Source organism: Aptenodytes patagonicus, chromosome 9 (genome assembly GCF_965638725.1).
Source record: "Aptenodytes patagonicus chromosome 9, bAptPat1.pri.cur, whole genome shotgun sequence".
Taxonomy (NCBI): Eukaryota; Metazoa; Chordata; class Aves; order Sphenisciformes; family Spheniscidae; genus Aptenodytes; species Aptenodytes patagonicus.
In genome coordinates, this window is record NC_134957.1 from 8,773,288 (window position 1) to 8,798,882 (window position 25,595).

The window sequence follows — 25,595 nt, forward strand, 5'->3', positions numbered from 1 at the left end:
ACATTCAAATGACTTATAGTCCCTTTGTGAAAATGCTTTATGATCCAGAATTTATTTAAACAATTAAACACACAGACATGGCCCCGCAGGAGTTCTGACTCCATGTAGTAACTGTATGGACTTGGACCTGCAAATTAATTCAGTTTATGTGTAAGCTTCTGCAATGTCAATAGGATCTCTGACTCATTTGTTGAAGAAATTAGAAGGCATATAATAAAAGCAGTTCTGCAAATGGAGTTTTGAAAACAGAGAAAGACTCATAATTAAGTCAACTGAATATCATTCCAGATAACTGAATTCTTATATAAATCTGAATAAGTAATTTACAACACATTATTCACCAATGGCAAATAATCGTGTTCATTTTCTAGATGCCAACCCTGTATGAAGCTAGAGTTCTCAGTAGCTCTGAAAACCTTAGCTACACTTAAAACCAAGAGAGACTGTATTTTAAACTTATGCTATAAAAATAACAAGTATTCTGAAAGATTATACGGTAAGCTTCTCCTGAAAAATAGATTTTTGGTGATTTTGACACAAATTGCTCTGTGCATTAGATTCCTCTCTATAAAACTAAAATTACAATATCATTTTCACAAGTGTGTTGCGAGGATGAATTAATTAGCATCTATGAAGCACTCAGTAAGTCCATATAAAAAAAAAAAAATCTCACGATGTAATTCGTAACTCAAGGGAATGCAGAGCTAAGCTGAAGTGTGGTAAATAAGACCTCAACCTCTACACTGAATGATAAGGATAAAAATGGAACTCTGAATACTTTCCATTCAGTGAATAGCACTCATTTTTCTCTTGAATGGAGCAGAGATCCTGTGGAAAAAAACTGCTATACAATCATGAGAAAGCCATTTGTCATTCATTACTCTGTTCTATATTTGATTCTGATTAATGTTTTCTTTTCCTTTTCACATGATTTTTCTTTTATTCCCATTTATAGTCCTTTTTCATATTTTTTTCTAAACAGAACACAGTGTCAGCAAAATTAATTATATGGAACTTTCCAACCTAACATGTTACAGGGCCTTCACAATTAGGCACAGAAAACTCAGTCATTCACTGTGATTTCACTTCATTAAAAAAAAAAAAAAAGAAAAAATTGATGGGCAATTTTGATTGCAGTATTTGTCTCATGTCCCTTGTCAGCAGTGCCCACTTCCTGCAGTTTTGTTGGCTATAAACTTATGGGTACACTGTGGATGGAGAACTACACCATGGTTCTTCCACCCAGTGATAGAGTCCAGTCTACAGCATTATTACAGCACAGGCCCTGTCTGCCTGATATTCTATTAGAAAAGAGGGTGGTCCAAGGAAAGTGTGGACCACATGACAGGCCACAACAATACAGCCAACAACTCTCATCTTGGTCACTCATGCCTTAAAGGTTTAAAGCATACTCCAACACTTTATGATAAGCTGTTTAGAAAGTATACCATTCATACCCAAGAACTCCTGGAACACACCTGCCTAATACTGCACACCATTAAATATTCAGCTCACTATAGGACTTGCCATTTTTGAAGCAGGCTGCATTCTTTCTGTCCTCCACCAGCCTACATCCCTGTCCTACATCTAGCACTATCACTGAATGGGAAACACTAGCAATGCCAAGCCCTGCTTGATATGCTCCATCATCTCTGAGGAAAATACATCCTATCTGCCTTCATGTTCTCTTCAGCACTGACAGTGAACTTTCCTCTAAGTAGACCAGCAGAAATACATTACATTTCTGGATAGAAAGGAAAGCTATACAGAGATCCAGACTGCTAGCATGCAGGATGTAGTAGTCTTAATGCAAGTCGAAAGCACCGACAGATTTACAGCATATATACTACACAAGCTGTAAATGATACTGACCTGGTATTTCCTGGATATCCCTGCACTAACTCAGAAATCAGACCCAGAGGGGAAACTGGGCCACAAAGGGAACTCATCTGGCCACTGGGATGCAGCAGCACAGCAAGAAAATTGTATCTATCTTCAAGATTACATACTGGGCTAAGCATCCGTTATGCCACAGAATTAAAATTAAATGTGATTTATGCTGTTGTAGTGTTCTTTGTTGACTAAATCAGTCTAAGAATAAAGTAAACTTATGTAGTCATACAAACCCCCTATGTTATTAAAATACATCATTCTCAAATTAATATGCATACCTCAAAATAATTGTGCTCTTGTAATTTTGACAGGATTTGCATATGATGTTCATTGCTAGTCAATGTCAGAACAAAGAGTAAGATATTGAAATAATACAAAACATCTCAACTAACAGAAATTTAAAATAAATCTGTAAATCATGTTGAATTACAAACAAGAAACATGCCACAACATGTATAGTGACACTCAAATGTATGTTAATTTGTCGATTCTGGAATTTTCTGCAGATAAGCCTCATGGCTACCAATTTCTCTATGCACTTCCCCCTTTTTTCCTCCTCCAATTGCTTCCTCCAACCCAGGAACAACATTCTTGGATTCCTCCTCTTGTAGGGGAAAAAAAAAAAAAAAGAAAAAAAATCCTGAGAAGGCAGCTGAAGACAGTATAAGAGATCGTACTGGGAAAAGTAGCCTGTCTTGTGAGGAGAACGTGCAAGAACATGCCAGTGTCTGCAGTGCTACCTTACACTCTAGCTTTTATTAGGATCTTAGGTTCCCAAGCACAATCCTCCTATAGCCTACCAATATCAGAATGGTTGTAAAGTAGGGGACTACAGAGGGGAGACAGAAATCTTTACCCACTGACCCCTAAAACTTCACAAAAATCCCTTGTCCAAGAAATGTAACAGTACATTAATACTTAAAAGTGGTAGCCAAATAATTATTGAACTATCATCTCTGCAGAAAATTTTAATAGTGTGATCCATTACTAATGCAGAGCGGCTGGGATGTTCAGAAGACACCTAACTAGTCTGCTCAGTGAACAACAGTTTACGAATATAAGGGATTTATTTTGTTTCTGGGATGATAGTTCTGAAAGTTTTATTTCAACTGAATCATTAGGGAGGTGTATAACTATTTTTATGCAAGCCCAAGAAACATACGTCCCAGTAATAATTTTCAAAGCATATTAATTAATGAAATTTAGTTAATTTTATTTGTATATGTATATATTTGGGGATTACTTTGCTACATTCCAAAAACTGCAATATGGCTATCAAAGGACTATAACTTTTCTTTAGCTGCTCATATAGTTACCAGTTGCACGTGAAGCCCTAGGCAAAACAGGTTTTAATTAAAAAAAAAAAAAAAAAAATCCCTTTATTTATATAAAAGTTAATTAAACCACTTCCAGAAATCTGATTCAGCTTACCAAAAAAGAAATAGTAGGACACTACATGAAAATACATTTTGATTTCTTGACAAATTAAAGAAAGAAATCACCTTAAAGAACTGAGGCTTGTATTCTGTACTCTAACAGTTAAACTTTAAACTGCTTTGCTACTTACCAAACCCTCACTGGGCATAATGCTGGTGAGATGAACTACCTCAAGGTGTGCTGACTGTGACACCAGAGAATCAGATGAGAGCGAAATGATGTGGTCACAAATCCCAGACAAGGTTTTACACTACGAAGAAAAACAAGTCAGTACAATTCCTCATATTAAACTGAAACTACTAGCAAAGAAGGTCTTATTCTGAGAACTACCTAAGAATAAACAGATAATTTTATTTCTTAGCATTGTAAAAACTACAGATATATGAAAGTCAAGAACAAGAGGTTAAAGGAACAGAAGATATCCATAAATGTCAAGAAAATGTACATGCACGTACAGTTCTGATCAGATTTCACTGTGCACTGAGAACATCTGTAATCTCAACTATCTTCTCCACTCCAACTACATGCACTTTAAAAAAAACAAACCAAAAACCTGATGAACTTCATCTTATCTGTCATTTTAATGTGTCATTATAAATACAATGGAAGTCGAGTGAAATATGTAAAAAATAAATGCCTTATACACCAACTTAATAACCTATTTTGGCTACCAAATAATGAGAGCAACCCTACCAACAGTGATAGTTAGGTGAATTCTGCGTTATACAACTTAGAAAATTTTTCCTTTGTTAAAAATTACACTGGCAGAAAAGTGCCTTAGTTAATCCATTTCCTGAAGTAAAATTTTCATGCATCTTTGAACACGTACTTTAACTGATATTCTAGATCACTACAACTACGCAATAATTTTGTCTTATCCTGCCTTCCAGCTAAAGATCTCAAAATCTTAATGCCAATCCACATGAACACCTTCAAAGTAGGAACCCCATTGCATAGATGGTAACAGTGATACTGACAGATTAAACCTATCCATCAAAGGCAAACAGTAAGTCTATGGATCAGAAAGGAGCTGATCTGTAGTCTCAGAGAATCTTCCTGTGTAAAGATTTATTCCAAAGTTTGCATGTGTTACTTAAAGCATTTCTTCAAAAAGACTATGCCTAAAAATATTTGAACCTCATCTGAAAGCAGTCATTTAGGTGAATTTCAGAATGGTCTTCCGGTTGAAGTTGTGCTGTATGCATCTATTTTCCTTTGGGGACTATACTCTCATTTTCCCTAATTATAGCAAATAGTAGTGAAATCCCTTAAGGGAAGTTTTATTTCAGGCATTTGCAAAAGCATGAGGATTTCTAATATCTCATTTGACACTATACATACAAGTTAAACAAATAAAGTTGCCACAATGAATAAATTAACTGGCTGAATATATAGATTATATTTCCATTCACTGTATAGTTGGTTATCTGGATATCCAAGTACAGCTCTGGAGTACCAGATGTGGCATTTGTATTTTATGTCAGCTGAAAGATACAAAGCTTTCCATTCAGGTATGCGTGACTGCATCTAAAGGTCACCAAAACCCAGAAATATTTCTAGCAGTTTCAGCTTTGGGCCAGAACCTGTAAACAAAACTTTAGGTCCCGTCTTCTCCCACCAGAGATACGGAAACTGGCTTGCTCAAAAAATGTATTGTACTGCTATTCTACATACAAACTGATGGTTGACCCTGTCTGTGAGTATACGCTTTCATCCAGCTTTTGAATTATTGTCATATCAAAATATTGCTATGATTTCAAACTGAGGCCCTCTCTTATGCCTTAACGTTTAAGACCATATGTACAGATTAGATGCAGACTAAATCCCAGAGACAACACTTTCCACTTTCTGATGGAATGTTTTAACTTTACAGTTGTCACATGCAATACTTTTTCAGTAAATAAACTTTGGAATGAAAGAAACAGCAAAGAAGTTTTCAATCAAACTTACTCTTATGAATCTTTAAGATCTCCCCATGATTCAGAAAGTTAATTAAAATCTATGTAGGATTTTAGCACCAGGAAAATATTCGAGAAAATTATATTGGAATAATTAAAAATATCAGTTTGCTCTAAAAGTAGTTCAGCAGATACGAGAGAGGCCTGACACCAGTTGTAAATAATGCAAAGGCTGAAAAGTATAAATGGGAGCAACTGAGCAGAATTTATGAATAATAGCACGGGGTCAGAAAGTAATGTTTGATATAGCACTATCAATATGAGAAGATACTTTAACATATGCTGAAGTCTTTTTGGCATAAAAAAATAGAAAGGACCGAAGTCTTGTGTACTAGTTCCAAAACCACAGAGAAGCAAAGTGCATACTCTCCAGATGGTGCAATGCTACCTCACTTAAGAAAATCTCAAAACAAACAAACAAAAAAGGGTTCTTCAAGAAATTCAGTACCTGTTGCAGAAGAACTCTAGTTTTACATGCTGTCCAACACCCAAAAAACATTTATTATATTTCTCTCAATGTGCCATGACAAGAACAGAATCTCTAGGAAACCACTAAGTCTTGAACAAATCATACAAACTTATACGTCACAAAAAGTATTTTTAGTACGGCAGCCACTGCTGGGTCTGTACAATGAATATAAGTTATTAATCTGTATTTACTGCTGAGAGAAAGAACAACTAGGAGGTTGTAATTTTTAATTATCATAGGTATACTATATTAGTCTAAAGAAATCACACAGTCCTGATAACCACATTTTGCTAAACAGACACCCAAAAAAAAGAAACCTGACTCTCAGACATGCAGTTTAAGTGATCCTGAAGATCACTCCATTATTTATCTTTTCCCATAATACCAGAGTTGCAGAGTAGACACAGTCTAATCATATGACTAGTGAGGGAATGGCAACCATGCACCTGCAATCACATCATCTGAGCACACGCCGCCCTAGTGTGGAGCTCTTCCAAACAAATCCATACTGCAGTGAATCTCTCCAGTAACCAAAGAAGAAAATCAATCATAGGTCATAATTTTATAGATCTGTCTTTACTTCTAAGTGTATCTTTCTTAGTATCTTTCAGAAATAAAACAAAATGCCATGTGGTGTTTAAGAGTTACAGATTCCTACCTCTTACAAATGTAAAATTTTACTTTAGAGCATCACAATTATTTTTCTTATTTTAATTTAATTTTATTTTTTATTTTTAGAAATAAAATGACCATAAAAGAAACGAACAATTTACAAAGCTTATTCTTGAATTCAGTATCCTTGAAGTAATTATTATTTTTAAGATGCTGTGAGAAAGATCGTGATTCTTCTCACTTCACCCAGAGGTACAATGATAAACAGGTTGATTCTCAGAGCTGGGATGCTCTGGATCAGGCAGTTTCAGGTGATTTTGCTCAGGCTAAGGTGAGTTCTACTGCCTTGGGGATCCAGGCTCTCTGAAGTTCATCACACTTTCCCTGCTGAGTCTATCGAATACTTAAAAAATGAAACTTTTCTCTCTTCTATTCTGCCTTTTCAGGCTTCCATCCAAAACCGGTAGAAAAGTAAAAAGTAACATTCCTGCTAAAGATGTATTTCTAGAAGTCATATGCAGTTAGAATTGTGGGTTAAAAGATGTGTGTATATGTGTGTGTGTGTGTGTGTATACACACACACACACACACACACACACTCCAAATCCCAGAAGATTTCAGGTGCTTTTAGAAGTTCTTTTCAGAATCAGGTTTGCAATAGTAAGCTTTTTTCTAAAAGTCACTGCATGCTTTCTGAATTTAACAGCACATCAATGTTTTACGCCAAATTTTTAATCCCCCCTGGAAGCAGAGTATGTGTAAAAGGCTTTTAAAAAAAAAAAAAAAAGAAAAAAAGTCAGGCACTTGGTCAGAGCTTGTAAAAAGCTTATCTGAACTTGTAAATCCTTTGAGATTTCCCTTTAACCATAGGTTTTAACTTTATCTCAGTGTCAGTACAAGTTTTCTGTGCCAGTACCAGGAGAATATAAAGTATGTGAACTTAAAGGCCAATATCTAATTGATAACTTTCTATAAGATTCTTCCATTCCCTTTCATCATTAGATTTTTTGAGTACTGAAGGCACAAAGTGCTCAGTCTGACAACCAGTGAAGTTAGTAATGCACGAGGTCTGATGGATCCATCATTGCTGGAATTCCACACCAACAATCCTAGTAAGAGTATTACAGTAGTAAGAGTACTGTGAAGCTTCTAAAACAATCTAAACTTTAATTATGTATTTGTAATTAACTGTAGGTATAACAGAGAGCACTACTCCAGGGAACTGTGTGAAAGGGGAGAGTGAGAGGGAGTATCTGACCTTGCCTGCTAAAATAAACAGGCATAAGTTAGGGAATAGCAGAAGAAAGCTGATTCTTAAGCCTTAAACTTGAGAGACTTCCAATTTAGGAAAGAGTAAAAAGGCTTGGTAGGAATGGTTCTTAAGCAAATGACACCATCTTCCATAAGCCTCCAATCTTCAGAGAAACTGGAAACAATATCTTAGGTGAAAAAAATATTAATATTGTTTGGGTAGAGTCTTTGCATTTCATTACATTGATGCAAAAAAAAAAAAAAAAAAAAAAAGACATTCTGGAGTGTTAAATTTAGAGTACTGTCATTAAACTGGCTGGTAGGAGGCACAACTAACTTGCACTAAGTCAGTTCCAGAGGGTCACAAAACACGTAATCTGATATTTCTCTCTTGCTGGTCTTGAAAATAAATTTTAACTTTTTAACTATTTGATCTTATTTATGAAAACTTTAACTTTTAGCGACTAATATAATTCATAAGAAGTTGTGTCAAATAGTAAGGAACTTTATTTTCCTATGGCAGCTTTAATTTTTTTAAAAATCATTTAAGTGGATGGGGTAGGATTAGAGAATACCAAAGCAGAATACTTAGATTACTTACCACATGAAGAATTTTATTTTCTGTTTCATACACTGTACAATCCTGTAGTAAAGTAAAACAAAAACAATTAATGCACATTATTTTAAGTTTCCTATTAAGAAAGAAAAGAATGCTTTATGCTGATAACTCTCTCTTACACAAGTACCTGTAAAGACAAATAGTCTCTTGGGTTTTGTCATGTCCAAAAGGTTACTTTACAATCTTATGAAACTTGACTTCTCTTGTGGCTGGTTAACCTCAGGGATCTATTCTCCCCTTTACAGTCATGAAACTCTCGTGCTCAATACTAGCAACAATATAAATGTAAGGCAGAGGGGACAGATTCATGGTAGTGAGAAAAAAGTAATTGAATATAATTAATCTGGCATGTCAGAAATTCAATGATGCGCAGAGCAAGAGATACATTGCCTAGCCTTAAATCAGGCAGAATGTTTGCTAGCTGTTCTGCAAGTTGTGCGGGGTGCAAACAGTTGTCAGACCTACCATTAGGTAGATTGTGTTACTACAAAGCATGGGAAGGAAGAGCAAACAGAGAATATTTCGACAACAGGTACAATGGTGACGTTAAACGTGGTGTGTCCACAATGTCAGTTTGGTTCACTCCATCTTTGGTTCAAGGCCCTGACTGTCTACACCATCCACAAGGGACAGGAAGCAGCAGTGGTCCCGTATCTTGGGAGAATTCACATAACTGCTCCAGGTTTGGACTTTGGAAGGCACAAGTCACACCAAAAAAGGATGAGAAAGGACATGGGCTTAGCTCATGTTGAGCACTGGTCCAGGGATATCCAGGGGGTTTTACTGCCTTAAGGCCTCCGAAAGAACAACTCCATCCCAGCTTTCCATTACACAACATTGCTGTTAAGGAATTTAAAGTAGGCCTGAAAAACAATATTCCTGATCAACCTCTTTATTTGCTTAAGACTTGTAACTTCTAGAGCAGTCATTTTCCTATTTTAGTTATCATTTTAAGAATAATAAATCTTATCACTACATAACTTAGGAGTCATTACTCCCTTAACTTGCATTTTGATTTAGTGGTATTACAGTGGCTAGAATATTACTTTTCCTTCATGAAACAAAGCATACAAATTTCTAGAAGAGACCTACTGCCTTTTAATGTTTTGAAGATTTCCTCAGTACAATCCTCTATAAAGCAAGACACAGTCATGGCAAGACAATATTTAACCCTTTCCTACAGGAGAGGGCCCAAGTGCACTGAGGCAGCTCTACCCCACCCTTCTCCTGCCAGTCAGCACTCCCAATCACCACACGAGCTCTCAAGCTATATTTTACCAAAACATACAATTAAAAGGAAAATACAGGAAACTCAAGTTTGCCACACAGAGTGAGATTAGGATAGACTCCCCAAAAAACTTTGTCACCTCTGAGGCCAGCCGCAGCGAGGGCCGCAGCCCCCACGGCCAGGCTCCCTCTGCCCCCAGCCCCAGAGTTCCAGAACCTTCCACCACTCGCCCGAGGGAGGCAGCCCACCACACTCCTACACGGAGAGCACCGGCCTGTGACACCTACCTGACATCAAAGGGGTGCTTTTCTGTAACCAAATCTGAGGAGGAAATATTTCTGATGTATCCCGGCATCTCCCTGCATTCAAGGAGACTGACCCCCTGACCCTGTGACTGGCGGGAGTCCCAGAGCCCTGTGAGGGAGGGAACGAAGAGTCCGCCACAAAACATACTGAGGGCCAGGCAGGGTGGGATCCTCGCCTCGCCAGGGGCCTTGTTTATCATAGGAATCTTGTTTATAATGCACTGATTATTTACATTTAAGGGAATTAATGGTTAATAACAGAAAAAAGTATGTTGGGAAATTGCTAAATACTTCTCCAAATGCTATGTCACATTGGAAAAAGCTTTCTACAAAGCAAGATAAGGATTTCAGGACATATTTTTAAGGATGAGGATATGACAAGTAAAAAACCTGTCTTGTTTATTTGTCTTTTTTCCTTGAAGAAGTTTTTAAGTAAAATTTAACTTACTGATATATCTAAAAGATCCCTTCAAGTAACTTAAGATTCCCTATAGTTCTCAAGATTTCTTCTTTCCTGGATCTTAATACGTTAGCAGTAACAGTTAATTGCTTTAAAATTCCTATGAAATAATTCCAACATCCTCACTCCATTTACTCTGGAAGTAGATTAGCTATATGATCAGCTTAGGCTATGGTACTCTCTGTGAGAGAAATATGCGCTAACTGGCAGATCTCTGCTCCTCTTGTCCCGCAGCTCAAATCCTTGGCTCTGTCCCATCCACTGAGGCCGTGTCCAGCTCTCGAACCTTCTTCCTTGGGTGCTGCTTTGAGGACCCTGTCCCTCAGCCCATCTGAGGCTGCTGCAGAGCAGCTTTAGCCTGTCTGAGCCACTCAGCCCTGGGTACAGGCCTGGAGAACAGGTAACTGTCACACCCTCAACTCTAAGGGTCACGTTTATTTTGGAGGATTGGCATTTTTGTGGAGAAATTAATTTCTAAAGTGAATACAGTTTAAAGAATATTGTTACAGAATAAGAAAGTTAAAATCAGAAGATTGTGAGTGCCAAGGAACACAGAGAAGAATTCATATTAGCATTTCATGGTCAAGTATCCCTTTGATGTTTCTTCTGTATTCATACTGTTATTTTCTACAGCACAAAAGAAGAATTCAATTAGTCAGTTTGGTTGGCAATGCCCAAGGCAGTTTCTCCTACAAGTTTTACACACTTCAAACAGCACATCCACCATCTCCTTTTAACCCTACAAGTACCAAGAGAACAAAATGATCACAGCAAGGCTTACAGCTTGACTTCAGAGCTAATGTTCCTTTTTCAATTATTCCTTTAATTTCTGTGCTAGAAATACAATATGAGCTTCACTCTGAACAAACTTAATTAACAATTAATTTGACCTGAACAAACTTCAGGTCAAAAACTAGAGGGCTTATGTATAGTAAAACTGAAATTTTTACTGTTTTGTAGAGCAGAATTAATGTTAGCTATACTTATGTTGCACATTCAAGATTACATTAGCATTAAAAATGTTAATGGCTTTGGGATTCCTTCCAAAATAGATGCATATTGACTTTTTTTTAAATACATCAGACTAGTTTAACTGAGAGGTTAAAATCACTTGCAATATTATACTAAAATTTTAAGATATGTAGGTCACAATATTCTTCTGATTTGTTTTTCTCTGATACATAGCAACGCACTAGGGATCTCATTAAAAAAAAAATCTTTCAGGACTAACATTTATAGAATTTTGATCTATTTTTCTTCAAAAATAAATAACAGTTATAGTGATATTCTTTCTACATCCTCCATAAGCAAGACGACATGTTAAAAATGTTTTTTCTTAGAGTTTAAAAAACTCTTAAATTAATAGCTGCATTCTATTTCCCCTCTGTAAAATGGTAAAATACAGGAATTACAAAAATAGTCACAGCAGCAGTATTACATACAAGCCAGCTTCTGCACTATCCAGAACATCCTACCTTTCAAAGGTACAGTACAGCTTCATAACTCTGATAAAGTAAAACAGCATTCTTTTGAATATTCATAAAGAGAAAAGGTCAGTATGACTTGTGCTCACCCACACTATATTCATAATTCTAGTTTATAATTCCAAAAGAAAAAAATGCAAGTACTACTGAAATTTGCAGATACCATAAATAATGTTTTATGACAAGTCCTGAGGGCAGTTAACTAACACATAAAAAGACTAATACATGTAAAATATTTAGTTCATTAACTTAGTACAATAAAACAGCACAAGTTAAGTCAACTACTGAAAAGAAACAGAGACCCTATGAAGGAGCAGCTCAGAAGAGAACTTAAAACCTTGTGTTGTTTGCCAGTTGAATACCATTTCCCAATATAACAGTGCAGTGAAGACCTACTGCAATCTTTGAAAGGTGGATATGACAAAATTATATTTAAAAGTATATTGCTTTGATACATAAAATCAAACACTTCCGGAATTCATACATTAAAAAGAACGAGACTGCACTGAAATTAGGCAAATATACACCAGTATATTACACTAAAGTAACTTATTTTACTTGGTTTAATTAAGGTAAAGACATGATCATAATCTATATTTATAAAACAGTGAACAGATGTTTGATAACAAAAAGTTCTTTAGAAAATGCAAGCAAAATAAGATTAAGGGGCTGAAAGCTGAAGTCTGCAAAGTTCAACCTGAAAATAACACCCATGTTTTTAGTGGCAGTTGCTGAATCACAGAATATTTCAGGTGGAAGGGACCTCTGGAGGTTATCTAGTCCAACCACCTGTTCAGAGGAGGGCTAATTTAAAAGTTAGACCAGGTACAGGCAACTACTAAGAATCAACAATTTCATCAATTGCAGTACAAACTAGATAGCTTTAAAACACATATGCTTCATCCTGAACGCAAAGTATTTGACTAAAACTAGGGTAAAAATCTGTGATATGGTCTCTGAATTTATCTCAGTGAGGTTAATTAACATTAATAAAGGGGAGAACAAGCAGCATTTGTTTGGCTTTTGTTGGAAAAAAATTAGCCTGAGTTGTGTTGACATTCTTTGGTAAGATACAGACAAAATTTTTGTTTAGAGATTGTTTGTTCATGCAGTTTAATGCATGTATCAAAAGCATCTAGCACAGGTTTAAACATCTTTGACATAATCAGGAAAAAAAAAAATCAGAAAACCAACGTCCAGTAGAACTAGTGAACTCTTTCTACTCAGTGAAAAATTAACCAATGGCTACATTTTATGAACCACATTCCAAACCTATTCTTCCGCAGTTATTGCGGTTATATTTCCCCCAGGGTAGCCTTGGCAGTATAGCATGACCAAATCCAAATTCAGTTAAGTTAGTCTGGTGGGGATTCATTTTCAGAGCAAAAATGAGAGCTAGTCTACCTGAAGTATAGCTAGAACTATACTTCAAAATGAAGTCAACAGAGCGCTCAAACATTTGCAATACTCTGACCTAACATGCTTTTTTTTGCACATTATCATCAACACATTTTGATGGGACATTGCACCTCAAAATCAGGATGTTTCTGCAGCTTTCTGCATAATGCTATTCTTTTGTAGTTTCCCTACTTATTTTAGTGGAGGTGAGATAGGGATAAGAAAACAGTAGAATAAAGTACATTCCCAAGCATAAATGGACAGGTATAAAACTTCTCTAAAACTAAAGAATAAAGATCAATGTTCTTATAACCAGTATGGGAAGATACTATTTACAGATAAACAAGTGACTGCTTATTCATCGTAACATTTACATGGTATGTAAATAATAATACCCAACATTGCAGTTCATCTGTTTGGTTTAAATTTCGAATGAAGATCTCATCTTCACACTCACACAGAGAAAGAATATGACCTAAAAGCTAAAAAAGCTACTTCCTGATTAGATCTCAGAGTATGTCACTCGGATACATACAGTGCATCCTAGCAAGAAGATTCTTAAGCAGTGTCTATATTAAACTAAGGTTGCATAGTAATGCCCCCTATTTAGAAGGAAGTTTACCTTAAGTCGCAGCTGTAAGTTATGCATGCTTGAACACAAAGCATGTTCATTTTGCACAAAATAAATCTTCAGGCTGAAGACATTCCTCACTTAATGTGCCAAATGCATAGCCTTGATGGCTACTTTCGCACTGACTAAATTAGATATCTAAAATTTATATCATTAATAAAACAAGAAGTATCTGAAAGTATCTGAGATCTAGGTTTCTCTTAGTTATGCCTTTCAATTCATAGTTTAGCCTACAGTTAAGACTGCAATTCTGGTTTAGGTGAGACATTTCTGCGTTCACACATTAAGATCAATTTTCCTCAGATTTAGTAACAGCAAAACTGTCTCCCTGTGAATGATCTTGTTTTATCTACTCTTTCTGGTGCTAAGTTTAATATACTGTAAAAAGATCTTAATAGATGACTATCAAACAACCCAGATTTGACAATAAGATAAGGAAAAGACAAAGCTTAATTTGTAACTCATCTGAAGAACCAACTAAACATTTTTCATCTTGGAATGTCTTGGAGTTTATGCTAAAAGATAGATTGTTTTCAAGTTGTCAAAAGGAAGACAGCTTTGGGAGTGAAGCGGAGTAGAAGAATTGAAAAAAAAAAAGAACCAAACTATTGCTGGCAGAGGAGAACTGAATTTGATCTGCCAAAAGCAGTGAATGAACGACAGAAATGGACAGAACAATTCAAAATTATACTATTTTCACCACAGGGAAAAATCAAACTCACACAAAGTGCAGTATCAGCTGAAGGGCAGAATCAGAACCTGAACTTTTTATGCTGTAGAGAAGTTAATTTTGCTTAGTCTGTAAATCAAAAATAGCCTAGTGCTATAAACACCTTATAAGAGAAATCTTAATAAAGATACATGAATAATTAAATGCCTACATAGGAATTTTTAAAGCAAGAGAAAAAGGATCTTTTTTTCCCCCCTGCAAAAATGCATAAAGGACAAAATTTCTAAAAGGAATAAAGCTGAACATTGTAAATGAAGGATAATAGTACAAAATACAAAGACTCATATTTATCAGCCTTAGTTCTTTTTTTTTCCCAAGAATTAAAATGAAATTGAAGAGGAAAAGAAAAGAAAAAAAAAAAAAAAAAAAGGTTGCAGAACGCTACTATTCCAGGAAGCCTTTTAAATTAAATGAGTTCTGTGATTGGTCTACTGTGAGGTTACATGGAAAACTGTGCCAGCACAGGACAGAGGCAGGCAATGGAGCCCTGTATATTGGAGGCAGGGCCAGTTTAAGGTGCTTACAAAACTGCAGCTTTAGCTAAGCTTTCTTCTTGCCTACCCTCCTATAGTACTTTCATCTTTCTCTCTCCACATATTCCAATAACATTATTTTGTCTCATCAATATTTTTATCCACTCCCAAGAGGAGAAGCTCACTGTAAATATTTGTAAAACTAATTTCCACTCAGTCTTTCTGTCCACTGTCCAGTCCACTTCCAGTCTTTCTGTACCTGTGTGTCACCTCAGGGGCAGACACTGTCAGAGACTATTATTATTTGTATACTCTGTAGCACTACAGACCAGAAAAAATTAATTTTATGTACCTGTGGACTGTACTATATTACAATTACATAATGAGTGTCAGTGGTGATACTACTACTACTACCACTCTTATTTGTTCCATATTTGGTTGGTTTAACATTATGAATATTTCATGTTTATCACTAAACAATTTTCATGTAACTGGCTCTCCTTCAAGTGAAGAAGCCACAGTACAGTTTCTGGATATATTTGTATGTATTGTAAGAACTTGTCCCTGAAAGATTTTTGATCATTCATACTTTAATCTGTAATAAACTGTTAGCAGTAGTTAAGCGGTTTCCAACTGTGGCTTTGTTCTTTTGTTTAACACTTGCATGGTGGTAGATAACCTAACATGAAATTGTCTACTCAAAAGCAAAGTGGATTATTTTTAACTCCACACTGTCCTTCAATCTATCCAGGCATATGAGGATAACCAAAGTCCAAAAATCTTCCTGCCACTCCCAGAGAAAGAGACTATGCAAAGAACAGAGAGGTAATGCTAAAACAATTTTTCTGGTGAAGTGAAAGCTTAGTAATGTTTTTACTATTGCAATTTTTAAGCAACAGTATGAAGAGGACTCAGAGTGGAAGACAACCAGTCCTACCTGTTGCACAATGGTTGTTAGTTCCAGGCACAGTTGAACAATGTTGTTTTTCAGCAGTGAGTATTCTGTCACGCTGACAAATGGAGACCTGTGAAAAAGGAAGGATACGTTTATACAGCATTAAGGATTATAGCGCCTGTTTACAGTATCAGCAGATATACGCAATATAGAGATCAGTTCTACACCACAGAAGTGTGACACACATAATCATGACAATCTTCAGCAGCAAGTTACACAACTGTTGTAAAATATGCCTTTGAAACAAGAAACAATGTAGGCAGAAGGATGTAAACTGGATTTTGGCCAGAACATCAGAAGTTCTCGTTCTTGTGTAAAGTGGAAATAGGAGCTTCCAAATAATTTTAAGTAGTCCAGATTTCCTTTGTATGGCTCATTAAAAAGACAGAATTTCTGGTACGACATCGCTCTTCAGCAGCAGTTAGCACCTTAATTCAGAGAGCAAAGTAATGCTTACTTCGTCATTAACAGCTTCCTGCACACTCGGGTTTTCTTCAGGCTTTCCGAATTCTAGCTGAATCTGACCCCGTTTGAATTTACAAGAACTGACAAGGTCATAGCCCAAGAGAATATGACTGCTGGCATTAGGTTAGGAAGATGTCACCAGGATTATACAAATCCTGTAAAGGAGGGTCATTCACTCTCACTGTGATTTCTAAGGTGCCATTTATACATCCAAGAGCATTCAGATTTAAGATAAAGCTATCCGTTGCTATAAGCCCAAAGAAAGAGAAACAAAACATAAATGCTCTGATGCTATTTTTTGTTTTGGTTTCTGTCTTTCCACAGTGAAAATTTTAACTACATTTATTCAGAGAGATACTTTTAATCAAATTCTCAATTTGTAAATGAAAAAAAGACAACAGTGGTTGACTGTTGAGCATTAACCAACACCACGACTGTACTTAATACATCAATCCTACTCTTGATAAAAACTCTAATAAGAAAATTTAATTTTCAGACTAAGCAAGTACTAGAATTTATTTTGAATATTCTTAATTGATTTGCTCAACTCCAGCTTTTTTGTGTCTTTTTGATGGCTGAAGGACAGTTCAAACTCCACAATCTTTTCTTCCTTACTCTTCTTTCTGAAATTACCGATGACATTACCACTTGTGGCAGCGAGATGTCAACTTGGAATAGCACAAAAGTATTCCTTTTGCACAAAATACTACTAGACTGAAAATAATGTGGAAAAGTAACTAGAGAAAACTTTAACACCCTCCTGAGAGACAAGGGTACTACATTTTTGCCTCCAATATTTGAGAAATTTGCAAAACAAAATTTAGAGCTAGAATTCCAGAACTGCCATTTTAATATTAGAATAAAAGAGTACAAGAGAAAAAGAAAGAACAAATACAAAACAACCCAAAGAATTATTCTCATGCATAAAGGATCAAGGAATAGTAAATTACCTGTCCAGCCAGGCTAGTAAGTTCTTGGCAGCACCAATCAGGTCAACTACAGAGGTAAGAAAATCATTTGGCAGTCGTCTGGAGGCCCTGCCATCATAATGGCCACTCCTCCTTCTACCCGTTATAAAGTTCTGAAGATTTTTGGCTGAGGCATTCAGCTTGTGAGACAGAGTTCTCAGGTTTTCAGTCTCCAATCCATAATTCTGAGGGGAAAGAAGAAGATACACAATTAAGTGAAATAGTGTGTCGTCAGTTATGTGAACAAAACTGTGAGGTTAAACATTCTGAATGGTATTGGCTGAAAGGATAGGATAGTTATGGACGCCTGGTGTTAGACTAAGCAACAGGCTACTTCGTTTAGAACATACAGGATGCATCCATCCTGTTAGCACAACCACCTCAGCTGTCATCAACACTTACAATGCTACAGTCCCCAAACCCATTGGTCCAACTAAGTCACTGAGGGGAAGGCAAAAAGAATCCCCATATGCTGGGTCTCAAGGTCTTTCCCATTTTGAAAAAGTGAAGATGAGTCAGTCCACTATCCCCTACTTGCTATGGTTCAGTGTTAACCAGCCCTCTGGTGTATTTGTTGCCTCTGAGAGCAGGTCTTTAGCAGTCCCACTGCACTGGATCTCACTCAGATTTGTGTTAGTCCCTCTACTAACTTGTAATAACCTAGCCTTAGCAGAACTTCCCTTTCACTTATGCTGTGAATAAGGTATAAAATTTTATATGACCTTGGTGACAGCCTTTTACAGGAAAATTCCTTCCTGATCCCTGCTATTGTTGGTGAGCAGCTGTCCCATATGTAATGCAGTATGGGAACAGTCAAATCAGGTCAGAGCAAAGACGTGGTACTCCTGTTTCCAATGACCGCGTAGGGAAGAATCTGAGCACAAAGAAGGCATGTAGTAAGAGCTGTTAATGGTTCAGAGACTTCAGCCAGTGACAGTGTCTTCATATTTAACAGTTCTTAATGCATTTTCTTCCACTGTTCTAATTCTGATGGGGGGGAGAAGGGGGCGGTTCGAACCTAAGTAAAGTTTTCTACACACAAGTCCCTTTTCCTTTTATCCACATTCCTTCATCCATGTCTCTGTCCTTTTATCACCAAGCCAATTCCCCACTTAGACCCAGCTAACAAGCACAAAGATATCTCAGCTCATATACATTAAATAATTCACTCAAATTCACATAGAAAGTCTCAAACAGACTGAATTGAACCCAGATTTCTTGCTGCCACAACAGGATATAGCATATGAAGGAATTTAATGAGCATTTAAACAAAATCAACGTTCAGAGTATGAATTGATTGCCCACTATTAATTTCAACTATGCATATGTTACAGAGGAAGACTGATCATGAGTATCACATGTTAATTTTTCTGCCTAAACTTCTTCCTCAAAACAGAGAATAAAGAACCACAAACACTACACAATGTCTTGACTAATACCAAGCTTATGAAACAGGATTGTATGGAAGTCAAACAAAATACAAACAAATGCTTGGTAAAGTTGTTTGGACCACTTACAGCTGGTACTTAGGACCATGCCTTCTCTGCCAGCCACTCTCCCTCTCAAAGTTCACTCTGAAAAATAAATCAAGCCCCCTGTCCTCCAGCTTGGAGGGCAACCTACAAGGAATGGAAACACTTTGCTGTTTTAGTTAGCTCACGGCAAAGAACTTAGATTTTAAAATAATTTTAGATATGAGGGATGGAATTAGTTTCACTGTTATATACATGTCATGCCTAAAGCATCACAATCAGTCAACAAGGTTTGGAAGCATCCAGTTTAAGATTGAATAGTGAAACAAATGAAAGTTACATTGGTTTAGCTACAGACAAGAACAATTCTCTTCATCTTTTTTCCAGAACAAATACTGTACAGTTGGCAACAGCATCACTAAAGTAAGTCATTCTGTTTTGGAAAAGTTTAAAGTTAAAAAGCAAGTTGTATTTGATATTAGTATGCCATCTGTTTAATATTTGCGGCTAATCTTTCTTTTATTAAAGCACTGAAGGAATTCCCTCCCCTGCTCTATTTTTCTCTCAATTTCTACTTGTGCCAAGATGATGAGTAAGTGGATGTATTGGGATGCCTTTACCAGCTAGCAACCAGCTAGGCAGTGCTTGGTTTCCCCTCAGAAAGAGTTTGATTTTGCACACTCAACAACACATTACAAGGATGATGAACCAGATCCTCCTGTTGTTATTTCCAAGTCCAACCTTGCTTATCCCTGTGGAAACAAGCCAAAAATGTTTCTCCCAATAATTCATTATTGCATAAAAGCTCTGGAAACCTGTCAGTTTACTTTCAAAAGCCAAACAAGAAAGGAAACAGTTTGACCAGTGAATCTGTAAAAGCCAGTACACTTTTACCAGAGCGTAAACGCCTGAATTTTGAAGAAAGTATGCTAGATACTAGCAGTGTAATCAACTGGAGCAATCTGCCGAAGACACTGGGAAACACAAAGAACTGAACAGAAAATGTGTTTGAGGAAATCCACCTAGTGAGCAAGTTCTTTGTTTTATCTTAAAGTTTATTAACATGCCGATGGCAACCTCAATTAATATCAATATAAAATTTAAAATATAGCAAAGCATAGATAAAATATGTCCATAAAGATAATCAGGAGATGAAAGGAAATTTTTCAGCACAGTGAAAGTGCTGATGCAAGTTAGTGGGTTAGCTGAGACTTAGCAAGACACAATAAAGGGGAAAAGATGAAAATATTACAAAAATGACAGTGAATCAATATCTCTGTAGAAGACAGAGACATTGTATTGCTCTAAAGTTAAGCTTGCCTCAAATCCAAGATCTTCATTTTTAAATGAAACAACCATAACCAACTATAAATTGGGAAAAAGAGTGGTTAAAAATAATCCTTGAAAGTATCGCCTCCGAGCACCTCATCCTAATTTACTGCACCACAGCTCACGTCGTGTCAGCTGCACAGGTTTCTCTCTCTACTGCCACCCCCCATGCAATCTGTTTGCCAGGCTGAAGCTTGGATGCCCTGAAGCCCCACAAGCCCTACTGTGGCAGCGCATTAGAAAACTACTGAAGGAAGCTGTGGCCCCTTTCGGGCTTCCCCAGTCAGCAACCAAGGTGACTGGATATAAAAGAGATTGTTCCAGAGGAGAAAAGAGCAAACAAGTGGGTACACACACAAATTTGAACCGCATTGATTATGATTCAGCGAACGTGCTTGAAAGCACGGGCAGAAGAGTTGCAGTTTAAGATAATGAGTGAGTAGGTGGGTAGCCTTGTTCCGTATACACGACACTGCAAGTATCCAGATTTCTTCTAATTCCTGTAGGCATCTCATCTGCATGATGCTAACTGAGATAGTCTCAAAACTGCCAGACTAAATCATTATCACAGCTACCACATCAGATTTCAGTTTTCACAGCCATATATTCTGCTCTTACTGTGTTAAATATGTGCTGTTATTGTGAGACACACCATAGAAATGATGCTCCTGAGCCTGTAAAATTCTATCTCCTGGCAGGTGATTTCTTTCTTGCACAGTAAATCCTAGATATAGTTTCTGGTTTAAAAAGAAAGAAAACAAAAAAGAAAAAACCTCTAAAAGGGACAAGAAGGTGCCATTAGCATAGGCAGGTTTATGTTTCACATACCAAGAATAGGGGAAAAAAAACAAGCAAGGTTTGCTCCATTCCCTGGTTTTGTTTCATGATGTTTAAGGCTGTTGCATAGTAATTTTTACCAAATTACTCTATTGGTAGAAATGGACATACAGGTTTAGAGAATGAATACTGACACTATTAAAGTGACCCCAAACACTGTCTTTCTAGAAGAACTACACAGCCATACAGTTTGTCAAATTATCACGAAATCTGGATCATGAAACTGCTTAGTAGACTAAAGCCAACTATACTCCATTTCTGTCAAACGGGCCTGACGGGTATATTGCAGAAAGGGTAACTGCTGGAAGAAAGGGCCAAAGCAGCAGCAAATCTTGAACACAGAAAGATGTGACTGGTAAATCTATTAAATGTTTACTTAAGCTTCTTCACATAAAAGCACTGTTCAAACAGTAAGAAATTCTGTGTATTCACTGAGTGTAATATATGATAGCATTATTACTTTCACACACACAAAAAAGTTACATAGAGATTATCTGATTTGTTCAGTGACAGACCGATTCAGTAGTATATTTTAGGTTGGAGCTCAGCAATTCCTGAAGCCCTATTCAATGACAGGAGTCGGAAAGAAAGATTTCAAGAGGTAGAAATTAAACACAAATGTGAGATCAGAGCCAGACAAGCTTATTACAGAAGAATATCATTAGCAATAACGCCAAGCTGAAGCTGTGCTTAAGGTGACGCTTGTTAGTGAGATGTACAACTGACAGGTTTAAGGATAAGCCTGCTTGCTGCCTGTAAAACACAGTTTTCAATTTTAGCAATTTCATTCTCAAATCCTTCGATTTTCAAACTATCAGTGAGAATTCCTCGCCACCCCCCTAGTTCCCCTCTCCTGTTCAGTTTGAGATGCCCGTTTCAGTGTTCCTAGTGATTAGGGTTGTTGTAGGGCAGTGAGAGGGAAGAGCCAGGACAGATCACCTCCAGGGCTTTTGCAGTTGATTGTTTTTTTTGAAGCACAGAAGAAACAGGTGGCTGTTGTCAGAAGCGCTAGAATTCAGAAGACAGGAGAGAATACCAGGTTTTTTGAACAACCTGAAATAGGCTCTTGTTTTTACTAGTGCAGAGTGGAAGATACTATGTAAGAGAGACGTTGTTGAATATTCCATGTAGTTAAAAATGCATACTGGAAATTGAAAAATAGGAAATCTGCATCCAAACAGATATTTCTTCCTTTTTATGTCATAAATCCAAAATGCAGAAATAGCTAAATACACTGTGACAATGAACCCTCCCACTCTGTGTCTGTATCACAGTTCCAGCTAAAAACTCTGCTTGTTTTGTACATACGTTCTGGTATGAAGTTCCATTTTTAAAAGACAGTGGGAAAATTGAGTACATTTTTTATCCATCCAACAATATAACACCTGTGTTTTTCACATATTCAAAGAAGTGGAATGAAAAAATCTTCAGTTCTGGCTTAGGGTGCTTTCATATCTTATTGTGTGTATGTAATAACATCACAAGTTAGTATTTTATGCTAATAAAACTATGTGTGAAAATTTTAGCGACTAAGATAAAATAGGCCAAATTATTGTAGCAAATATTAAGATAAAAAATAACAAGTACAATGGAAAAAAAAAGGTAAGTGCTAATCAATTTTTTGTAAACACTAACACCTGAAGATCAAAAGCAGAGCAAGAAATACCTGCAATATAAGAAGAGTTTACTTCTTCTGTGGAAAAAAACCCCAACATTAGATACTTGAAGGTACTAATATAATGAAATTGTTTTGCTATAATGTGACGTACAGAGGTAAAAAAAATGTATGCACATTGAAATTTGACACAGAATATAATTTTAGCTAAATAGTTTATATTGCATAAGTAATGACTTTAACTTACCTTAAAAAGATTTAATTATAGTAGTTTTTCTTGATGTTGTCATTCATGTAAGTAGTCAGTGTAATATATATGTATAAATATATGTATAAACACATAGATGCATATACAGCTTGTTCTGTAGGTAATATTTTAAGACTGTTACAATTTTCACTGAACTGTAAGGTTCAGAGAAATAAAAGTGCAGAGCAGTAGATCTGACTGAGGAGATCAAAGGAAAGAACCCTGACTGAAATTCAAGCACCTTGCATGAAATTCACCATGTTAAGGCATTTAAAATACTACAGCCTACATATTGTGCTACACTTCCATTTTTGTGTTTCTTGCATAAGCTTAAAGAATCCCCACAATTTATCAGCATGGCTACTATGGTAGCCATAGCTGCAGGTCTCGGTTTCGGACAACAGCAGCAACAGCTCAGGACCATCAACAGCCCCATGCAGTAGATGTGCCTTTGCCCTGCGAGTACCACCCTGCCCCTAACACACACACGCCCATCCTTAGCACAGCGGGCTGCTTCCCCCGCTCCCCTTCCCAACCCACCCTGAAAGCAGCACAGCTGGACTCATGGCACGCTCCACTCCAACTCAGGGCTCAGTTTCCCAATTGCTTTAAGGTGACAGATGTGTGAACAGCCACAGAAAGATGCTGCCATGCCCACTTCCCAAGTCTCAGCACCATTGCATAGTGAGCAGGATTAGGAAATTAATTTAAAAGCTCAATCTTCAGGCACATCTTCCCCACTACAGACTGGTTTTCGACCCATTCTCAGATTACACATAAATTGACTTAAAGTTGTTGTGGACTTGCAACATCTCATGCAGCTCTGTGGGGGTGCTCTGCCCCTCCGTCTGCTGGGAAAGCAGGTCTGGTCCCTTCCAGGCTGCCTGCTCACCCCCCGCTAGCCCTCCTGTTCCCCAGGGACGTGCACTCGCATGCTCTCCATACGACAGCACGAGAGCTCTCCCCACCTGTCTCTCTGGGGCACGGTTGCAGCGCGGGGCTCTGAGATAACTAGGAAAGAAAATTCCCCAAAGCAGCTTTGAGCTTTTGGAACCTCCTTTGGGAAAACACGACATGCCAGATGAGATCCCACAACTCCCTCCTGTCTACATCGCTGTGTATGCTGCTCCTGCAAAGGCCATATCTTCGCAATGAAAATTACAGTGTTTCTGACAGCATATAGTCATTTAGCAATTAATGAATGAAAACAGGCAAACACAGCCTGTTTAATAAAAGCACAAATTCAAAATATTCATACGCTATGATTTTAGCATAAATAGTTCTGACACTTAAATAGAATGAAAACCATCAAAACACTCTTTTTTTAAATTTCCTTTCTGGAGGTATGTTTTTAAAGGTTAAGAGGCTAACAGAAAACACAGTAGAAACCTAATTCTAAAATACTTGTCTTCATAAACATTTCTTTGATTTCATCAGGTAGATCTGTTACAATATTGTGGTGATATTTTTATGATACAGCTTAAAACTGAAGTTATCAAAATAGTATGAAGTCAAAGTATGTGAGGCATAGCATTTCAGTCAGGCGTGTCATTTTTTCCTCTTTAAAAAGAATTTACATGCTAAATATCTTTTGTATGAATAGCAAGTTGAAGGAGGTAAAACAAGTTTTTCATGTAAATCACAAAGGTCCTTCTTTTGAAATTATCTTAACAAGTAAAAAAGTTTTACTATAACATTTAAAATACTAAATTAACAGTATGTATTAAACCTTGGTTCCACAGAATATGACCCACTTTAAGTATTTATTACAGATTTCAGATAAAGTGCTAGAAGATATAGATTGGTATTCTATGTGAACCGAGGTGACGTAAACTGAGCTGAAAGAAAGAATAAATCATACCTTGTAATTAGTGTATTTATATTTGGTAGTGTTAAAGTTCTGCTGGAGTGGTATGCAGAAGGGAAAAAAAGTTACTTGACTTGCAATCTGCTAACAGTTACACCTTTGGCATAACTAGTGCTTACAGCATACTGGTTTTTTTTTTTTTTTTTTTTTAATTGACCTGTCACTATACTAAACACATTGTATACGTGGTCCTGGGGAAAACGTAGTGCCTCATTGCCTGTGACCATTTGCTGATTACCAGTGTCTGAAGGCTCAGAGCTGAGATCTTGTTTAGAATCATAGAACTGCTTGGGTTGGAAGGGACCTTCTAAAGATCATCTAATTTAACGCCCTGCCATGGGCAGGGACATCCTCAACTAAATCAGGTTGCTCAAAGCCCTGTCCAACCTGACCTTGAACACTTCCAATGATGGGGCATCCACAACTTCTCTGGGCAACCTGTTCCAGTGTCTCACCACACTCATCGTAAAAAAATTTCTTCCTCATATCCGATCTAACTCTACCCTCTTTCAGTTTCAAACCACTACCCCTTGTCCTGTCACCACAAGTGCTGGTAAAAAGTTTTTCTCCATCTTTATTCTAAGCCCCCTTTAAGTATTGAAAGGCTGCAATAAGGTCTCCCAGAGACTTTTCTTTTCCAGGCTAAACAATCTCAGCCTTTCTTCCTAGAAGAGGTGTTGCAGCCTTCTGCTCATTTTCGTGGCCCTCTGGAGCCACATCTTTCCTGTGCTGAGGACCCCAGAGCTGGATGTAGTACTGCAGGGGGGTCTCATGAGAGTGGAGTAGAGGCGGAGAATCGACTCCCTAGACCTGCTGGCCATGCTTCTTTTTATGCAGTCCAGGATACAGTTGGCCGTCTGGGCTGCAAGCGCACATTGCCATCTCATGTCCA

The 25,595-nt window shown here is 37.1% G+C and overlaps 1 protein-coding gene across 1 annotated transcript in view; it reads right to left on the minus strand.

Annotated features, from left to right (window-relative positions):
• Positions 1-25,595, minus strand: part of LOC143164716 (connector enhancer of kinase suppressor of ras 2-like) — a 213,896-nt gene that overhangs the window by 95,350 nt on the left and 92,951 nt on the right. The window contains exons 3-6 of the mRNA XM_076347640.1: positions 17,319-17,521; positions 15,886-15,973; positions 8,222-8,263; positions 3,461-3,580 (exon numbers count right to left, since the gene is read on the minus strand). Of these exons, the coding sequence (XP_076203755.1) occupies positions 3,461-3,580; positions 8,222-8,263; positions 15,886-15,973; positions 17,319-17,521 (453 nt within the window). The remainder of the gene's footprint in view (positions 1-3,460; positions 3,581-8,221; positions 8,264-15,885; positions 15,974-17,318; positions 17,522-25,595) is intronic.